Genomic DNA, 21,011 nt, shown 5'->3' with positions numbered 1-21,011 from the left:
CAGCAGTATTGAGTACTACTGTCCTTTTAAACCACTTTGCTAGGCAAAGTGGCATTTCCTTGTTTGATTCATACTTGCTTGATTATAGCTGAAATTGCACATTTTCCCCGTGTGTATTGGTCAACTGTAACTTCTGTGAATTCTCTTCATTTGTCTTTTCCATGAAGGAAAAGTAAAGGATGCCTGTTTGCTTCACCTTCCGGACCGTGTTTTTCTCACTTTCGGAAAAACTTCATTGGTGCTTTGAACATCCTTTAACTCATGAGCAGCGCGTGCCAAACATCTGCACCACTAGGATGTGGCCTGCAGGCACCACTTTTTAAATTTACTTGCGCTCTTTGTTGATTACCCTGAGAGTTTTCCAGAAAGCTTCAAAAACTTGTGATCTTCAGACAGGTTTCCAGGGCCACGGTTGTAAGTATCCAGACATAAGACGATTTTGCTATAATGTGCTTTACACTGTAATTCTGAAGCTAACAAAGATCCCGCGGTCAACGATCATAGAACCGTTGGAAGATAACAAGTCAGAGCACATACTCAGCATGTAAAACACTCTGTAATGTGTATTAAAAAGGACCATTTTATATTTCTAGTGAACAGCACTGTTCTAGAATGCACTGCCACTGTTTATTCATTTGGGCATAGAACTTTTTCTGACTGCCAAATATTCTTTCTACAAACTAACAGCCCTGTCAGCAGTGTCTTTGATCTTGCACACCAGCTTGATGTAGCACTGTCAAGATTCTAGCTAGATACTTGAGGTACTGCATTTTCCTTGGAATTTGCACTCACAGCATTATCATTCTCCTATGGAAAGAATACTTTTGATGATCCAACACCACAGGTTTGGATCTTTATTTTAAGAAGTGGCATGCAAGGCAGAAATAGAGACACAGATGTAGAGAAAAAACGTATGGACACCGAGGGTGGGATGAATTGAGAGATCGGGACTGACATATATACACTAATACGTATAAAATAGGCAACTAATGAGAACCTGATGTATAGCACAGGGAACTCCGCTGTACAGTAGAAACTAAGACAACATTGTAAAACAACTATACCCCAATTAAAAAAAAAAAGACGTGGCAGCACTGTGGATTGGGCAACAGATAGGAGGCAGAGCTTGGGAGGGACAGTTTTGCAAAAGCCCAGGCCAAAAACAAGTACCTCCGCCATGGGGATGGTGAGAAGATGAACCAGAAGCATTTAGAAATAATGGGTAAGGGGACCAGCTGAATGTGGGGGATAAAAAGAAAAAAATCTGAGGTCAAAGATATAATTTCTTTTTTTTCTTTTAATTTTTAAAATATTATTTATTTATTTGGCTGCACTGGGTCTTAGTAGCAGCACGTGGGATCTTTGTTGCCGCATGTGGGATCTTTAGTTGTGGCATTCGAACTCTCAGTTGTGGCATGCATGTGGGATCCAGTTCCCTGACCAGGGATTGAACTCGGGTCCCCTGCATTGGGAGCACGGAGTCTTAACCACTGGACCACCAGGGAAGTCCCAAGGATATAATTTCTTGCATGAACAAAACTTGGGTAGATGATGAGGATGTCAATTAAGGAAACAGAGGAAGAGGAGCAGATTTAGGGATCCCAAGTGGGGACACGAGGTTCAGTGTGAGAGTTTATTTTAGACATGCTGAGTGTGAACTGCCCATGGAACGACCAGGTTGTAAATAATCGCGTGAATCTCAGCAGTGAGACAAAAGTTTGGGATGGATAACAATAAAGGACAGAGACAGGAGATGCAACAAAGGAGGATACACAGAGAGAGGAACCAAAGGAGATGGAAGTGCAGCCTAGGAGAATGCAGGAGGACAAAGAAGTGTGTCATGGAAGCTAAATATGAGAATTACAAGAAGGTAAAGGGGATCATCAGTGAGATCAACTTAGAAGACGACCACTAATAGATGTGGTTAGTGTTCACAATTTTTAAAGGGTAAAGGGAAAGAAAGGTCACTAGAATCAGCACTTAGGAGGGCACTGGTAACCTTTATAGGAGCACAGTTTGCCAATGCCTGAAATTGCTCTAACAAGGGACATAATCTTTCATTCTGCAATAAGAAACAAAAGGCTTAAAATTCAAGCGACTCCTTAAGTTAAAACCATAGCAAGCTCATTTTTTCTAAAGTGTAATGACTCACAGAATTTTAGAATTGGAAGGGTGCAATCATCTAACTGGTACTGATCATCTAACTAATCCTCATTTTATGGTTGAGGAAAGTCCAGTACAGTGCAAGTTTCAAGGAAGAACCAGACCAGGCCCAGAGCTACTACCCAGTCCAGGCCGTAGAATACACGAAGTCCCTATGTAAAGCCCCCTCTGCTTCACCAGTAAACATGGAAGTGCCTGTCTAGAACTAAACATAATATTGATACATTGAGAGTAGAGGGTTTATTTACAATGATACTCAAACAGGATTTAGCAAAAGATCCTCTTCCTCCTTATCTCATCAGCATGGGCTGTACTTCATAAACAAAAAAGAAATATCCTGGGGGCAGGAGGTGAACTCTCTCCTCAGATATGTTCTCTAAATTCAAATAAGTTCCCTGCTCCCCAGCTGTTAGGAGCATAGTTGGTAGACATTTTATTAGCAGCTGGGTTCAAACTCCTGCTTCCCACTGCGGAACATGTCCAGGGAGACATCAACACTGGCCGGGAAAAGTTCAGGCTTTCACCTCACTCATGGCCTCCATAAGGCGAACGCTGTTGGTGACTGCTGTCGTCAGAAAAATGAACCTGTACCCTAAGGAGTCAAAAGCAACACCATACATGACTGAGGGCAGATTTAAGCCCCTAACACCAGCCATGCAAAGCCCCTCCAGTTCCACGGCCCTGGGTGGGTCAGAGCACCAGTTTATAGTCATAGATGCGTCCGTGCCATGCTCCCGGGCACAGCAACTTGCCATGCTTGGTGGAACTGGGCTTCCTGCTATTCAGCCCACAGCAAGATGGCAGCAAGTGGTACCCAGAGGCCAGTAAAGAAGCCTTCCTGAGGGCTGCCCTTTGTTCCCCAGATCCCACGGAAGCCTGATCTCACCTTTCTCTCTGCCCAGGAACCGGAGGGCTGAGATCTCAGAGAATGTGCAACCACCCAAGAACACCACCAAGATGAGGCGCAGGGACTCACTGGAAGCCTTGTCTTCCTTGGTCATGTCTGCAAAGACCAGACCAGACTCAGCTCTTCACCGGCACTACTGGATGATGCATCCGGCCCTCCTCTCGTTTCACCCCGCCCCCACTGGGCAAGGCCACGCACCTGTGAATGCCAGCTCACTGCAGTTGAGAAGCCGCACGACTTCATCCAGGCCCTGCCAGCTTTGCCGCTCCAGCACCTGGGAAGGCACAAGCGCTAGTTTCAAGTCTAGCAGCAGCCAGACTGTCACATTTCTTGCTAGTCACTCAGGTAGTTAAAAGTTGGGCCAGGCCAGGGACTAAGAGAAAGCAGAGAGCATGAAATATGAACAGGAGCGAGCCACTCGTTCTCACCTGCTCGATGATTCGGCAGCTGAGGGGCACGTAAGCACCACTGAACACATACGCCATGTCACGTGGCACTTTCAGATCATACTCGCCATCCACACGTGGGATCTAGAGGGCAAAGGGGACTGTATGAGGCAAGTGACCACTGAGCCCTCCAGTCCTTTACAGGGTCAGAGAAAAGTGGCATACCCCTAAGAACAGTTCTTACTTCAACTAAAGTAAGAACCAGCAATAGCCTTGGAGGAAAAAAAAAAAAGAATCCATAACCAAAGATGAAAGCTGTTCAGTGCCTGCTGATTCTCTTGAATGAGTTTCCATGCTCGCTGGAAAGAGGGACCCCTTCTGACCCTTCAGCGACATGGGACATGTCTGTCACTGAAGCGGCACTTAGTGTATTCTCTGACATTGGTAGGTGTGAGTTACGTGTTCATTAAATGAATGAACCTTTGTGTCTTGTCTCATTATTAAGCTCATGCTATAATGCTACCACACAAAAGGATCTTTATAAAAACAAAATGACAGAGAGGTTTTTGTGGGTTCAAAGTACTTCACAAAGGACTGACCCCACTGCCTCCCTTGTCCACCCCTGTTCTACATACCAAATTCAGCTTCTTGCTGATGGCGCGGAAATTGCTCCTCTTGGCCAGAGAACTGAAGGCATCAGTAATCTTTCCTGGGAAAGAAATCTGCGCTGGTTTCATCTAAGGTTTATGGATTAATGATGCTGCCACAGGTGATACCACTCAGGAAATGACAGGACCCCCTCTTCTCAAATAGCAGGACCTATCACATCTGAAGATCCCCTTCAAAGCCGTTCACCTACAGTGATCATCTAACATCTAAGACAATCACCACCCTTCTCCCACCCGCAGTCTTCCTCCTCCTACAGGGTACCAGCCCTCTACTAAATGCAATCTACAGGGTGATCCTAGTTTACTGGTTAAGTGTACGGCCTTTGGAGTTACATCTGACTTACTAAGGGGCCCTGAAGAAGTCACTTAACCTCCCTAAGCCTCGGCTTCCTCATGTGTAAAATGGAGATAATAAAACTTACCACACGGAAACTTTGCGAGGATTAAATGAGAAAGTGTATCTAAAAGGCTTAGCACGTCAGTGTTCAATAACTGGAAGCTGCTCTTACAAGCAGAAGTAGTGGCAGTAAGGACAGTAACAGTAAGGAATCACTTTCTCCTTCCCCAGCTCATTCTCTCCCCACCAGGGTGCTCTGCCTATTGAGAGAACAGGCAACAACAGCCGAGGAGGGTGAAAGGGGTTACCTGTACTCCCTGCTCACCTGCAGCCTTGTCCGTCACCAGCTTGCTCACTTTACTCTCCACAGCTGTGAGGGTGTCCCCCGGGGCCTGCTCCGTTAGGAGCCCAGCTCGCCGCAGATTGGAGAAGGTTAGCAGGTGCTCGGGGCCATAGCTCTGAAGAAAATGCAATTCAGCTCTCTACCGAGCGTTCACCAAGGGCCTAGCACTGTTAGGTGATATGGAGGTGGGGGAGAGGATTATGCGCTCTGTGTCCTGAGCAGCGCACACTTGTTTGTGGGGAAGATTTTCATATCAGAAATCACCAAATGCCAAACAAAGAATAAAAGCAGCACGGAACAATTAAAGAGCACAGAAAGCTGTCGATGTAAGGAGGTGGGGAAGGCTTCACAGAGGAGGTAGGACTTGAGAAGGACCTGGAAGGAAAGGTGTATTGACGCCTCGCAAGGTGCTAAATAAAGGGAGAATCCAGGAGTAAGAACTCACCACTGGGTCCAACAGCTGAATTGTTCAAATTCCCCCCGCATTGGCCACATAAGAGGGGAGGAGAGTGAAACAAGGGTAGTGGGAAGGGTCTCCGCGTGCTGAAAGGTGACCATCCCCACAACCTCTGAGAGGGAGGCTGCATGGGAACAGGAGGGTGATGGGGACAGGAAAGGGACCATTTCTTCTTTTGCCTCTTTCGAAAATGTCCAATGACCTCCCTCCACCAAGTTCCCTCAAGAACACAGTCTCCTGGCCTTACCTGCAGATACTGGGTTTTCAGGGATCGGTAATCCTTGGGGATCAAACCTGAGGGTAAGGAAGATAAAGGTTCATGAGCCAGTTGAGGTGCCCTAAAGTGTACAAACCAACAAACCAACCCTCGTCCCCCCACCAAAAAAAAACCCTAGTCAGAAGGAAGGAGTCAGTACATAACGTTAACCTTGCATCCTATGCAGTTGATTCTAAATTGACTCCTAAATTTAAGCTTGCTTTTTGAAAGATATAGCCTGGATCTGAGAGTTCCAAGGAAGAGCCCCGAGGAAGGGACACCAAAACAAAAGCTAATCTAATCCGTAGTGGGGGGTGGGATGCGCCAGGAGGGAGGACAAGGGCCTTCCCGTGCATTTCTCTCTGGCTATGGGCCAGTTTTCTGGGGAACTGCTCAACAGCTAGTGGGGAATAGGAAAAGTGTTCAAATGAGTTCCCAAAGTGCAGCCTTAGATGTTTTTCTCCACAGAGGTAAGAAGAAATGGACTTCCAACTACAATAAAGGGGATTTAGAATAAGCAAATAACGTCTTTGGGTAGAAAGCAACCTTAAAGAATATTTGCCAACTGGAAGACTTCAACATTCAAAACAAGTTGCCATGAAAGGTTGCAGAATCTGAGCTTTTAAAATGTTTATGAAATTGGTTTTTCCTGGACTGTATCTTGATTATGAAATCTTGTTGCGGGTAGGAGGCCAGATGGAATGATGAGAGAAATGCCATTCGGCTCTACCCCTTTGCAATCCTACGATGGGACAGGCCGTGTACCGGGGGCGTTGGGGAGGGTGGATGTGGTCCTGTTTAGGGCTGGAACAATAAATTACCTTATGACCTGGGGATGTTTCACCCAAAACAAAAGCTGCTTTATTTTACAGGGGAAAGAATCCACGAGATTACAGGGAACTATCCCTAAGGTACAGCTTTTCAATCTGGCGTCTTTGGTCCCTGGGGCTCACCGTTCTCAGTGATGGACAAAAGGCACATGAGGCGAAGGCTTTCTATGGGTGACACCTGCACAGGAAGAAAGAGTCAAGGAGAATTCAAGTTTCATAACACACGCTCTCTCCTCTTGCTTCCGCTTGAGCCCCACCTCTAAATGCTGTTCCCAATATCTCCTCCCTTCCCGCCTCACCTGCCGGTCTATGTGCTCTTCAATGTAGTTGGTGCTCTCACGGATGCTGAAGCCCTCCAGCAGCGCTGCAAATAATCAGAGGAGAGCCTGTTACTGGGGGAGCTGCTCAGCTGTTGCCATCTATGCTAATGGGCGTCTTGTCTCCCCATCTCTTTCTTCATCCTTGGGGTGGGTTAAGGGGCCCCCAGGGCTTCTAGCAGGAACCAACATTCCACACAGCCAGCGTCAGCTGGAAAGAGCCAGAGAGCATCTTTTCAGGGCGGCCTGGGACTGGGAGCCACGGAAGCAGAAGCAGGAGAAGTAGCCAAGTCACCATGCTCAGTCTTGATGAGCTCCTGGAAGTCCTGCTTGGTTTTCTTCTTCATGATGGATTCACAGGCCCCGATATCTGCAGACAGGACAAAAGGGGAGCTGACATATCCTGGTTCTGGAAGAATGCCTCTTTATTGTCCAGAAGAATAAGGACCTCTTAAGGCAAAGTGCAGGAGCACTTCTTCACACTTTAGACCAAAGAAGAGCACTATTTTCCAAATGAACAGGGATCTCCTCCCAGATCTCCTCTGCAGGGTTCCCCTTGCCCTACCCTCAAGCTGAAACCTACGGAGACTCAGCAGGCGGTGCTCCTGCTTCAGTCCCTTGAGCTCCTGGGACACGAAGTTCTTCATCTGCTTTATGTCCATGCCTCTCCGGCGCTGTGGGGACATTCCCATGAGGTCAGCCCCTCTGCCCTCAGATGTGAGCAAACACTACCCTCCCTCAGTTCCCACCCACTGTAGCATCAGAAGGGGAGCCAAAGGGCAGCAGCCTGGGGAGCCACTGAGGAAACAGAGGACCCGGGCTGGGAGCCTCACGTCATACTGGGCCTGCAGGTTCCGGGCCTTCTGGCTCAAGAAGCCAAAGACATTGGAGAAGTGCTCGTTACGAATCTCATTAAACACCTGCAAGGAGAATGAGACAGGAACAAATTACTATACAGACGCATACCTCGTTCCTTCCTGCCTCATCAGGGTAACAACGGTACAGGGAGAGTGCTCAGCTATTCTAGCAGAAGTACAAAGAAAGCTGAGCTGGTATCAGTAAGGACATGTCAAATCCCTGCTGTGTGCTCTGGGTTGTGCTCTTACCTGGCTGGGTGCCCCTCTGTCCTGGGGACTCGGCCTCTCCTCCCAGTGCCGGGGCCCACAGCCTCATGGTGGCAGTGGCCCTGGGGAAATCCTCTGCCGGCACCCATGTGCTCACCTTGTCCTCGGCGTTGAGCAGCACCTTCAGACTCTTGTCAGAGGATGTGACTTCTGGGCCAAAGTCGACACTCCCTTTGAGAGCAGAGGAAACAGCTATGAGGATCTCTGATGAGTCCTTCCTTCCCCTTTCTTTCCGGAACTGCCATTAAAGGACCCCCAGGGACTTCCCTAGTGGTCCAGTGGTTAGGACTCTGAGCTTCCTGGTCAGGGAACTAAGATCCCCCAAGGAGTGTCGCCCAAAAAAAAGAAATAAAGATTTAAACGTTCCCCCAAACTATTTGGAAGGCAGCAGTTCACTCCAAGCCTGGGTCTCTCCCACAAGTCCTGCACCCTCACCGTGGGAAGCTCCAGGAGCTGAGGACCCCTCCGTCTCGCTAAGATGCCACTTACCACACTTGACGCGGAAGGTGTCATCCACCAGACCCTCGTAAACCACCTGGGAGCAAAGTGCGGTCACAAAGTCCACGTCTGAAACCGAGATCCCCGACCGTGAGGGTCTTCCCCGATGCAGCCTCCCACCCAGTTTGCTCAGTATCCGCTCAAGTGCCTTCAATGGGGCCCAAGTGCCCACGCCCCCAGTCAACGCTGGCATTCACAGCCTCAACTTGAGGATCCCAGCTGTGCCACCATGTTTCCCATATTCCCGTATCTTCTAGGGTCGACAGATGAGAGGAGTGCTGAGCATACTTCACCTCTGTCCAGGAGAAAGACATGTCCAATTTCTGGCCTTCGGCCCTTGGTTTCACCATCCTCCTCCTCTTCCAGTTTCCTCCACAATTCATGTGACATCTGTCAGGGCCCAGGACATTCGCAATCTTATGTCCAGGTCCCTTGTGCAGCCCCACACCTACAGAACCCAACCCCTTTCCATGTGATCCTTCTCCTTGACCCCAAGAGAGGAGCTAATTATTAACAATATTACCTCTGCTACTCCCACCTGTTCCTACCCCTCCCCATCCTGCCCCACACCAGTGAAGGAGTCTCTCCGCCCCCAAAGATTTAGGGATGCTACCTAGAGGTCCTGGGCCCTTGCCATTCTCTTAGCCACGCAAGTTCTCCCCTCTGGGGACCTACTCTGGAGCAATGAAAGCAAGGTAAAGAATATACCTCACATCCCAGATGCCCATGAACAATCCTTGGTGGTTAGAAAACAAGTGAATAGGGGCTATCAGGACACAGAACTGCTCACCTTAGCACATCTGCCAATTCCATAGCAGTTAGGGAAGGGTCCATAGAGCGTGCTGAGGAGATGCAAGGCCTGTGCCACAGTGTTGATCCAACACTGATCTCCTTCCTGCAGGGACCACATGGACCACAAAGATATGGATCAACCCGACAGATCCATCTGGAAAGTGGATAGGCCTAGAAGCCCTGAGCAGAAAGGCAGGGTCTGGGCAACGCTTGCAAAAGTCCATTTTCATTGGCCCCAATGGAAGCCCCATGAACCTCAAGCAGTGGTATTCCATCTCCAAATTACTATCACTCATGATAAATTATGAGTTGGATGAAGGTTGAATCCATATTTCTAGCCCACAGGACCCCATGTCTGTCCCGACTCCTTGATGCCAAGACCCAAGGGCCCTGCATTTACCAGGAAGTAGTCCCTGAAAAATTCTGGTAGTTCCATGCTCAACAGATCCACATCAAGAGGCAACAAAGAGAAGGCCCATTCGTCACAGCTCACATCTGTGGGTACAGACAGCATCAGCCTCCCTGCCAAAGGCACATGGCTCCACATTAAGAGGGAAGCTCCACTACAGCCGTGCAAAAACTCCTGAGTGCCTGCCACACGCCAGGTACTGCACTGAGCAGGGGATGCTCAGAGGTGAATAAGATATAATCTCTGCCTGGAAGGGGCTCACAGGCTGATAAGGAAAGGAGACATGTACGTAACAGCCTGTAATACAGTGGGATCTCAGTGGTGTGTTTTCATTAGAGTGCGGACCAAAAGTGCTGATGAAACACTCCTTCATTTATGCATTATTGGACAAATACTGACGGAGAGCCACATATGTATGGTGCTAGGCTGAATACTGGGGACATGGTGGTAAACAGAATGGACATGCTCCTGACTTCTGGAGCTGACAAGGTAGTGAGAAAGTACACACCAGACAAATCTAACTACAGTTATATGCGCCAAAGGAGTAAAACAGCAACCTATGAGCACAAATATTTCAGGGATCTAACCCCAACTACAGGCACAGGAAAGACTTCCCTAAAGAAGAGACATTTGGCTTAGAATTTGAGTATGATTTGGGTAGGCAAAAAGCTGTAGGGTGAGGAACATTCTAGGCAACAAGAACTGGTGTGTGAAGTCCCCATGGCTGGAGGGTAGTGAGTCAGGAGAGAGGAGTGGCACGTGAGGCTAAAGGGCCAGGAAGGGGCCAGACTGTAGAGGCACAGGAGGCCATGCTGAGGATCCTGGGCTTTACTCTGAGCCAATGCAGGATTTCCAGTAGGGAGGATGGCGACCGGGTTTGTGTTGCACGGAGGATGGAGTGAGGAATGCACACAGGAGGGAAGGCACGAGTTTTGCTTGTGGGAGTCTTGGGAGGTAAGAAGAGAGCATCGGTGATTTTCAACTATAGCCCCACTAGTATTCTAATTTGGGGTCTTCCTTCCCATTCTCAGTACCCTCTCCTCCTGCCAGGCCAACAGGAATAAGGCAGGGAAAAGGAGGAGATGGGTACGGGGAACAACCATCACGGCCTTCTTCCACACGTCCTCCCCCTCTCCACTCATATCCGTCTCCTCTCACCTCCATAGATGCCCTCTTCCTCAAGCACCATCTCACACGCATAAAACTGAAAGAGAAAGGGAAGCTGATTAGTAACCCCCTTCTCCATTCTTTCCATTTCTCTGGAGTTCCTCTGTGGTCACTGATGAGGACCACACTTATTCTTTTTTTTTTTTTTTTTTTTTGCAGTATGCTGTCCTCCCACTGTCGTGGCCTGTCCCGTTGCGGAGCACAGGCTCCGGACGCACAGGCTCAACGGCCATGGCTCACAGGCCCAGCCGCTCTGCGGCATGTGGGATCCTCCCGGACCGGGGCACGAACCCGTGTCCCCTGCATCGGCAGGTGGACTCCCAACTGCTCCACCAGGGAAGCCCAAGGACCACACTTATTGAACCCAGTGGAAAAGACAAAAGAACCCAGACTCTTAGATCTAGAAAGGACCACTGGAATCACTGGCCCAACACTTTGTTTCCTTTTCAGCCATTTCATTCACTTATTAAGTCAACTGCTTTTTTTCTCCCTGATTGACTAGAAAAGCTTTACAAAGGAGAAAGTATTCAGCTGTCAGGGAAGGGTGGGTCCTGCCAGCAGCGACGGGAAGCAGGGCATGACAGTGCTATAGAAACAGAGGAGGAGGAGCAGGTGTAGGTAAAAAGCAATGGTGTGGAGAGAGCAGGGATGGAGTTCTGGTTAGGACATGTCCATGAGACCTCTGCAGACACCGAGGGAGGTCTGGACAGACAGTCTTGGGGGCTAAAGGCACATACACTGCACTTAAAGTGGATAGCTTGTCCAAAAGAACATACAGAGAGAAGAGAGCTTAGGACAGGACTCTAGGGAACCAAAATTAAAAGGGTGCACAGTCCAAGACCGGGCAGAGAAGACCGAGAAAGAATACATAGAGAGGTGAGACTAGGAGAAAACAGAACCCTAAATAGCACCTCTAAAGGCAGAGTTTCAAGGAAGAATGGGCAACAGTCTCAAATGCCAGAGAAGTTAAGTAGGAAGAGCATGACATAGACATCACTGGATTTGACAATGGAGATCTTAGGCGACTAGATTAAAAGGTGAAGGTGGGGGCTTCCCTGGTGGCGCAGTGGTTGAGAGTCCGCCTGCTGATGCAGGGGACACGGGTTCGTGCCCCGGTCCAGGAAGATCCCACATGCTGCGGAGCGGCTGGGCCCGTGAGCCATGGCCGCTGAGCCTGCGCGTCCGGAGCCTGTGCTCCCTGACGGGAGAGGCCACGGCAGTAGGAGGCCCGCGTACCACAAAAAAAAAAAAAAAAAAAAAAAACGTGAAGGTGGACGTGGGGAAGCAGAAGCAGTGGCAGCAGATAATTCTTCAGTCTGGCCACACATTAAGGGAGAGTCGCTGTCAGGGACAAGAGATGAGGAGAGAGAAATGTTTAGAAGGGATAAATATGGTTGAAGATATAAGAGTCTACTTGATGAAGCAAGAGAGTGGAGAAAGCAGGCAGGGATGGGGCCAAGAACACAGGTGAGCCTCCGCTCTTAGATGGGGAAAGGCCAGTGACTTGTCCTCCTTTTTTATTTTTTGTAAATTATTTTCTATTTTTTATTTTATGTTTTTTTGGCCATGCTGCGTGGCTCATGGGGATCTTAGTTCCCCAACCAGGGATCGAACCTGCGTTCCCTGCAGGGGAAGCAAGGAGTCTTAACCACTGGACCACCAGGGAAGTCCCTATGGACCTACTTTTAATGCTAACTAATGGAATTCCATAGCCCAGTTTGAAAACTGCCAATCTTCATAGTTAACAAAGGGAGTCTCAGGACGAGAGACAGATTTCCTCTTCCCTACAGCTACTAAGGAAGACACTGTCCTATAATGGAAAATTAGGTCAAAGGATTTGATCAGATAGGGTGTTAGAAAGAAAAAAATTCATGAAAATATCAATTTTCTTTTTCTGTGTGATATGGAGGCTTGTAGCATTATTTGAAACTGTTACCAACTTGTTCTATTTCCTATTTAAACAAGTCTGTCCTTGGAAGTATAATTTGAAAAAAAAGCTTCTTGTAAGACTCCAAAAACTAGAGATTACTGCTATAGCTCCTTTAATAACATTCAAAAGTAACCTCTAATTCTGATCGGTTATTTTACTCAATAATTTTCTTGCCCTGGTAATAATGCTACACTTGATATATTTGTATTCCTAAACAGGATTAATAGCTGTAAGACTGTGCTATCAATCTTCAAATGATCTTCAAAGGAAGATCATTGGTTCTTTCCTCTTATTCCTTTTAAATGATGAGGAAACAATATAAGCCTATGATTCCTCTAGACTTCTTAATAGAAACTGAAAGTCACCTCATTTAAAAGATAAGTACTATTATCAACTCCATTTTATAGATGAGAAAACTGAGACACAGAGCAGTTAAGTAACTTATCCAAGATCACACAGGTAATAGGTGCTAAAGCATGGATTCACAGCCAGACAGTTTGGCTTCAGTGTCTTTAGTCTTACCTACTGCTTCTATTTTCTTTAGAATTTTCTTGGGAAAATTGCAAAGGAATAAATCCCTGTCCTTTCAACTTTAATTTCTACCTGCTCTAAGTGTGGCATGCACTACTTGGTATAACTGTATAGTCCTACGACGGGCAATGTATAGACCTGGTACATCATTCCTCCCAATCAATCAGGTTGAGGATGTACCTACAATGCACCCCGTTGATGTGGGGATGACAGGGGAGCTTGATGGAATTGAGAAACGGAGATACTATGACAGATCCCCTAACACTTACTGCAATTATTGAGGTAAAGATGGAAGAAACCTAGCCTGGCTATGTTAATTCACTATGTGACTGTGGGCTTCAGTTCCCTCAGCTGCTCCAAGCTTAAAGACCATTTTACTGCACCCTGTGTAAGAAAAACCTCTTCCAAAGTACACTGGTATGGTTCTGATAACCCAAGGGCAGCCCAGCCACATGCCTTCGATGAGCATGGGGCGGGGGGGGGGTGAAGATTTATTGTGTTTGTTATTAAAGGGATATAGGGAGAAAGTCATTGAAAAGCCATAACATTGTGCACCATTACTATATAGGAATTGGTGTTAGAAGGGATACATAGCAGGTTCTACTTCAAAAATGTCAATCTTTTCACTTAAAGAAATCTATGTAGAGGACATCTCTCACAACTGTACAATCTATATTCGGGGCAATTTGATGACAGACTCTCTGCTACCTTAATAAAAAGACGGTGACAGGTATTTTGCTCAGTCACCTATAATTTGCTTTGAGGGAGATACAGCTATATAGTGTTGGCCCCTTACCCCTTCCTAGTCCCCAATCCTGTTCTACCCGATGTCATTTCCACCAGGGTCCAAACTCACCTTCTGAGGACTGAAGATCACTTTGTATTTTCGAGTTCGGCCAGCCATTTTGTCAGCATTGACAAGATCTACAGACAGAAAGGATGCAAGTCAAAAGCCATGGACCTTTGTTAGACTAGAAGCAAGGAAGCAGAGAGCCTCTACGAGGAGTATGGCCTACCCAAACAATTCTTTTCTTATTAAAGGGTTCTTATGGTCAGGGTCCTTAGGCCTTCCCACCCTTTCCCAGGTCTTAGTTATAATGAACACCATGGCACACTCACTGGCAATGTACCGCATATTCTTGATGCGAGGTCTGACCAAGAAGCATAATCTATGGGAGAGAAGGGGGAAAAAAACCTCAGTGAAGAAAAATCATGAAGTTGGTGATAGCAGCTTAGAAGAAACTTAAACAATGCCAACCCTTTCACCATTTGCTACAGTTCTCACCCCAGCCAAAGCCCTGCCAGCTCTTTTGGCTCACCACATACCAAACACACAGGACCCAGGACTTCCCTGGTGGCACAGTGGATAAGACTCTGCGCTCCCAATGCAGGGGGCCCAGGTTCAATCCCTGGTCAGGGAACTAGATCCCACATGCATGCTGCAACTAAGAGTTAGCATGCCACAACTAAGGAGCCGGTGAGCCAAAACTAAGGAGCCCTGGAGCCGCAGCTAAGGAGCCCGCCTGCTGCAACTAAGAAGCCCACCTCCCACAACTAAGACCTGGTGCAACCAAATAAATAAATAAATTTTTAAAAAAAATATGAGTATATAATTAAGAGTTTAAACACACACACACACACACACACACACACACACACACACACACACACGACTCCCCTCGATAAAACAGGTATATCGTGGTGGGTTGGGGGCACTTATTGGCCTTATGGTGGACCCAGGAGTTCCTGCTCTCAAATAATTTACAGTCTATTGGGCAAAATAAGATGCACATATGTATGGAGTATATTAACAATTAAGTGTTAAAAAACAATACAAGAAAGTATATAAAATAGTGTTCTTCAAACTGGGGTTCATGGATGTATTCTCCATGTATCTAGGAGAATTATTTCCTCTAAGGGAGGGTGTACATTACTTAAGTTGAGAAGTATTAAAAATAAAAACAAACACCAGACAACAGGCAGGACATGACTGTGTACCAGGTGAACAGGACAAACACTGAACCCCATGCAAATCTAGAGGAGGAGAAAATCACCCTGGAATGGCAACTGAGAGCTGCGTGGAGAAGGTGGGGCTGGATTCTGAAGGCTGGATATTTGTCGCAAGAACAGTGAGGAGAGGAGAGAATTTCAGGCAGAGCGGGTGGAGTGGCCAAAAACACGGAGGTACGTGTGCAGAGCCTGGAAGCACGCAAAAGTGCGAGCTGAATAGCGGGGACATGAAAGAGACCAGGCTGGAAAGGGGGTGAGAGGCCTCCCTGGAGGCAGCCTTGGAATCTATGACGAACAATGAGGACCTCACTCGGTAAGTAAGGGAAGCCTTGAAGGTTCTTCAGGAGAGCCCAATGAAAATATTTTTGAAAGATTAATCAATCTGGTTAGAGATGGTAGGTTGGGTTAAAGAGAGATGAGGACAAGGGAGGGAGAAACCGCAGAAAGGGAGACCAATTAAGAGGCTAAAGCACAACCTAAGGATGAATTTGTAAAAGAGGAGGGAAGCGAACCATGTCACAAACATCATGGTGCTAGATCTCGGCCAATGACCAATCAAAGGCCAATGTGTAGGGACCTCCTCCAGCTTGGAGCCGAGACAGAGTCTCCCAGACACTCACTGTTCACTGGAGCTGAAGGCTGGCTTGTTCTCCACTTTGTACAGCTTGTCTACTTCATGTTGCTACAGAGAGAATCCAACAAAACAATGGACATAAGTGTGCTTGGAAACCCAAAGCCCGATACAATGACAGGGGTCTTCTGGAAGGGCTCCCTCCTATTTATACTAATTCTAGCAGTCAAAGTACCTCCCTGACAACCATCCCACTGAACCTTCCTCAAACTGTCAATAGAAAACCCCAAAATAAAACAATTCAAAAACAATACAAAGAGTATCAATCCTCCCTTGTCACCGTAACTCTGCCATCCCCTATTTACTGTAACTCTGCCATCCCCTCTTTACCCTATAAGGGTAGTCACTCTTCAGTAATATATACTGTTCATCAAAAGAAAAACTGCTTAATAGGGAAGAAGGGCCTGATCCACGTGGGGAAAGGGGCAGGTACCTTTAGGATGGAGACATTGGCGATTCGATCCAACGGGCTCATGAGATCTGCCTCAATGAACAAGTCCTTTTTTCCTGGAAGCTGAAGGAGACACAGTATCTTGGGTTACTCTCAGGTCACACAAGCTCCCTCGGCTGACAGCTCATCCAGCCATCCATTTAATAGAAGCACAGTCTCTGAGATGGAAGGGCACTAGACCTCATCTACCCCAGCACCTTATTTATTGCCTATATCCACAGCTGACATTTCTCTACATATTCACCTATTTTGTCTTCTCATTTTCTGTACCAGTGGAAAGATATTTCACCTTCTTTCTAAGGTTAAGTCCTTGTCACTCAACCCTCCTGCTCGCCTGTGACCTTGTTCTACATCATTGCTCCTCTACTCCACCACCTCTTCCACTGTCTCCTGATAACCCAATAGATTTCCTGCTGAACGAAGCCAAACAAAACAAAACCACACCGTGTATCCTCCAGCCCCTCAACTAACTGCCAAATATCTCTTTAAATGGCATTTTTCTTCTAATTACAAAAATAACCTATGTTCAAGGCGGAAAACTTAACCCAGGACAGTCCTCACCCTCACACCCACTCACGCCAAATCCCTGTCTTCTGGTTCCCGCTTCATCACTCCTGATGCTGCCCTTTCATCTGTCCAGAGGAAGGAGAGGTCACACTGAGCAGAAGAGAGGGGGAAGTCGTTGAAAGTTTCCTCTCAACTAGGCTTTGACAAATGGGTAGGATGTTGGCAGTGATAGATTGAGATGGCAATCTAGCAAAGGCCAGGGAAAGAGAACAGGCTGAATGGTAAGGGCAGAACAAGCAATTCAGTTTGCCTGATAGGTAAGGCAGTGGTCCTCAACCAGGGCTGATTTTGCCCCCCCCGGGGACATTTAGTAAAGTCTGGAGACATTTTGGATTGTCCACCTTGGGGCAGGGGGTGTTACGGGCATCTAGTGGGTAGAGGTTAGGGATGCTGCTAAATATCCTACAATGCACAGGACAGTCCCACCACAAAGAATCAAGCAGCCCAAAATGTCCATAGCACCAAGGTCGAGAAATCTTGATGTAGGGGAATCTTGTGTGAAACAAGACTGAAATCTTTGACAGGAATTAGAGCATGAAGGGTCCCAAATGCCAAGTTAGGGAGTTTGGTGTTGATCCTCTATGGAACAAGGAAAAATAGAAAGCTTTTGTACACTGAAGCATCCAATCAGCTGGGAATTTTCATTAGGTAAATCTGGGAACTGTGGGTAAAATGGATTGGAGACATGAGAAACTAGAGATAAGGACTACACTTATGTGGTTAATGCAACAGTCCAAGCAGCCCAAGAACTTCCCTGGCGGTCCAGTGGTTAAGACTCTGCGCTTCCACTGCAGGGGGTGAGGGTTCGATCCCTGGTCGGGGATGCGCGGCATGCCGCGGGGTTTGGCAAGAAAACAAAAGACAAACAAGCAGCCCAAGCCTGTGGTAATGAATGAGGACCTGATTTAGGCTGGTGGTGATGTGAACAAAAATAGGTTTTTTAAGAGATACATGGAACATGTAATCGAATTTTTAAAAATACTTGAAAGAAATTAACAGTGTTAACAGTGCTTGTATCTGATAGTAGGGTTGTAAGTGATTTTTTTTTTCTTTACACTTTATCTTCTGCATTTTCTAGAATTTGTTAGTGTTATTTTATAATCACCATTTAAAAAGTCAGGTGTAGGGCTTCCCTGGTGGCGCAGTGGTTGAGAGTCTGCCTGCCGATGCAGGGGACACGGGTTCGTGCCCGGTCTGGGAAGATCCCACATGCCGCGGAGCGGCTGGGCCCGTGAGCCATGGCCGCTGAGCCTGCGCATCCGGAGCCTGTGCTCCGCAACGGGAGAGGCCACAACAGTGAGAGGCCCGCGTACCGCAAAAAAAAAAAAAAAAAAAGTCAGGTGTAAGGAAATAAATATCCACAGGACTCAGCAACTGGTTTAGTTAAGTGTGAGGAGGGAAGAAGAGTCAAAGATGATTCTGAGGTTTCAAGCCTGAATAGCAGTGCCCATTAATAAGAATTAAGTCAGAGGAAGTTAGTTTGAAGAGGACATTACTGCAGAGAAATCCACTCTGGCCACGTTAAGTCATCCTTGTGGGCAGCTTTTCCTCAGATCATTCTATTTACAAGTTTCTATCCTTGGTCTCATTTACTCTCTTTCATGGGGATCTCACCAGAACTAGTGGTTCTAACTAGCATCTCTTTTCAATTCCTCAGACATCTGTTGGGTGTCTTTCATGTGCCAATCATTGTGATAGCACTACAGAACATATTACAGAGAAATAAAATATGGTCCCACATCCCCTGAGGTTCTCCCAAGTCTCCATCTTTACCCTAGCTGCAATTCTACCTTTCTATCTTCTGATGTTACAAGGAGTATTTCCTCCTAGCATCTTAACTTCATCCTATCCAAACCCAAACAATTCAACTTCCCCCACCAAAACTGTTCCTCTTTCTAATTCTTTTTCTCATTTCTATTCAATGTTCATGCAACAAATATTTATTAAGCACATGCTAAGTGCCTGACTCTAAGCTAGGTACTCACTAGGTATACATGTGGAACAAAATAGGTATGTCCCTGTCCTCAAGGACCTTCAAATCTAGTGGGGAATATGAACATTAAACAAAAGACTATATATGTAATCCATTAAAATTACAGTAATAGCATTATTTTCTTATTAGCTCAAGTTAAAAATGTCAAACTCAGCTTTGCTTCTCCCTTAACCTTTACGACCAATCAATGTCTTTGACTCAAAAAAAAACCCCATCAATTCCTTTCATTTCCACTGCCACTAATTTTGTGTGGGCCTTTATTACTTCAGTCTGATCTATGGTCTCCTCACTGGCCTTCTTGTTTTGCCCATTTATCCAACTTCACAATGGCTATTAGAATCATCTTCAAGTATTGTTTCATGTCACATATTGGGGAAAATTTTTCAGTAGCTGCCTAATGCCTATTGTGTAACTTCTCATCTCTCTCTTCTCTGTATTACATGCCTGTCCTTCCCTGGTTCCTCAACTTTGCTCCTACCTGTCCATCTGCACGGAACATCCTCTCCCATCTCCAAGGAAAATACGCTCATCTTCACACTCCAGCCCCTTGAAACTCCTAGATCACTCCAGCTACAAATGATTGTTTCAGGCACCCTAGCTATCACTCGTTCACCACATGATACCCTGTGTGTGGTAATTTGTGTTTCATACTGCTCCCACTGGAACGTAAAAACCCTAAGGACAAAGTTGTCTTAACCATCTTTCCATCCCCAGTGATGCTTGGCACTAGTGGTGTCTCCCTTGTCTGTATGAAAAAAAAGGGGGGCGAGGGGGGATTTCCATTAACTCTCTGGCCAGATGGTCCCAAGTTTCCCTCCCTGAGTGCTTCATTTTGGACCTGCCACTGAAGCTCCAAGGACAATACCAAGGGCCAAGAGCAAGACCAAGGGAGCTCAGTAAGAAAGAACTATGCATCCAGTGAGTGCTGCTGATACAGTAAGGCCCCCAGCGTGGCAGGCACTGACCTGCTCCAGCAGATAGATGAGCTGGTCTCGGGCCAGCCTCTTGAGAATGGAGAAGTCAGGCAGCTCTGGGGCATCCGGACGATGGGGAAAAGCCATGGCAGCGGTCACCTGGGCCGCAGGGTGGAAGAAGGGGGACGCCCTCCGCTCTGAGAAGGCCGGCAGCACCCCAGGGTAAGCGCAGGATGGCTCTCCTTCAGGTAAGGGCACGGACTTCGAAAGAGCCCCCGAAGGGGCCCTCGCTCCTCAGCCACAATGGAGGAATGAATGGCCACCTCCTGGCCGGACAGCCGCAGCCTCGGGGGACCTCGCCTCAGGCTTGCAGCCACTTTGTCCCACCCCACCCCACCCCGGTCCACTCTGCCGGTCCGCAGGACCTGGGTCTACACCTGCAGAGGTACCCGCCTCCTACCAAAGAGAGGGACGACTTCCTAGAGCTCCCGGAAGTTCCGTGCACTCTACCAGAGCTCAGCGTACCCGGAAAAGGACGGCGTCCTGGAAGGGACATTTGAAAACGAGCGGCAACGCGCGAAGGTTCAGTTTCATTCCTGACCAGAGGCGAGTGTTCCTGTGATAAAAGAATTATACCTTAAACTAACTTTGAAGGGTACACCCAATTCTCCTAGCTCACCCAAGCAAGCGATGGGCACTTGCTCGATTTTCAGAACTTGGTGAAATCGGCGAAACCAACTCGGAATCCGGAGGGCATTGATCACTGAGGATCTGGGCTGTCAATCAAATCTACTCCACAAATTTAGCTGCAGGCTGGGAGCTCTCTCGCTTCCGAACTGCGGGAGGCCAGACGCGTGGAGATGCGGGGCGGGTGTGAGGGGAGAGAAGAGGAACGCGTTAGTAGCCAATGGAAGCCAAGTCTCGCCAGCTGTGACCTTTCAATACGGAGTTTTGGCTCATTAATGCACTTCGTGGGAAAATAGGGAAATAAACTGTGGCATATTCATACAATAAAAATAACTGAATAAATGAAAGAAGCCAGACACGAGAGTGGCATCTGTATGCCATTTATATCAGGTTCTCGAACAGGAAAAACTATAGTGAAAAATTTCAGAAAAGTGATTGACTTTGGGGATGAAAATTGGGAAGAAAATTAGGGAATTTTCAGGGGTGATGGTAAAGAGCTATATTTACCTTGTTTAAAAAAAAAGCTTATGAGAGACATTACAATGGACAGATCCGGCTGACAATACCTGAACTCACTAATCAATCGTGACATCACATCATCATCTCCTGGTGAGATGCATGGGAAGCACATGTTAAACCTGAT

General features: G+C 47.1%; 1 protein-coding gene across 1 annotated transcript; it reads right to left on the bottom strand.

Moving 5' to 3' along the window:
- Nucleotides 1-2,106: 2,106 nt before the first annotated feature.
- VPS33B (VPS33B late endosome and lysosome associated) lies at nucleotides 2,107-20,016 on the bottom strand. The gene is made up of 23 exons (XM_082833448.1): nucleotides 19,733-20,016; nucleotides 16,190-16,270; nucleotides 15,746-15,807; nucleotides 14,235-14,284; nucleotides 13,972-14,039; nucleotides 10,646-10,691; nucleotides 9,479-9,573; nucleotides 9,077-9,181; nucleotides 8,580-8,676; nucleotides 8,278-8,355; nucleotides 7,886-7,959; nucleotides 7,498-7,584; nucleotides 7,248-7,338; nucleotides 6,960-7,034; nucleotides 6,647-6,711; nucleotides 6,471-6,525; nucleotides 5,509-5,555; nucleotides 4,787-4,919; nucleotides 4,092-4,165; nucleotides 3,499-3,600; nucleotides 3,269-3,344; nucleotides 3,050-3,166; nucleotides 2,107-2,755 (listed from the first exon to the last, which is right to left on the bottom strand). The coding sequence occupies exons 1-23, from the start codon at nucleotides 19,826-19,828 to the stop codon at nucleotides 2,676-2,678; spliced, it is 1,854 nt and encodes a 617-aa protein (XP_082689574.1). The 5' UTR covers nucleotides 19,829-20,016; the 3' UTR covers nucleotides 2,107-2,675.
- Between the last annotated feature and the right edge of the window lie 995 nt (nucleotides 20,017-21,011).

This window comes from Leucopleurus acutus, assembly GCF_964270905.1.
Source record: "Leucopleurus acutus genome assembly, chromosome: 1".
Classification (NCBI taxonomy): Eukaryota; Metazoa; Chordata; class Mammalia; order Artiodactyla; family Delphinidae; genus Leucopleurus; species Leucopleurus acutus.
This window is presented reverse-complemented; position numbering and strand designations above follow the sequence as displayed.

Excerpts from the sequence above, each read along its gene's own strand:
- VPS33B (XM_082833448.1), bottom strand. The coding sequence starts at position 19,828 with ATGGCTTTTCCCCATCGTCCGGATGCCCCAGAGCTGCCTGACTTCTCC. Across the intron at positions 16,271-19,732 it reads TCATCTATCTGCTGGAGCAG|CTTCCAGGAAAAAAGGACTT; the intron begins GTCAGTGCCTGC and ends TGTCTCCTTCAG. Across the intron at positions 6,712-6,959 it reads GCTCATCAAGACTGAGCATG|CGCTGCTGGAGGGCTTCAGC; the intron begins GTGACTTGGCTA and ends GATTATTTGCAG.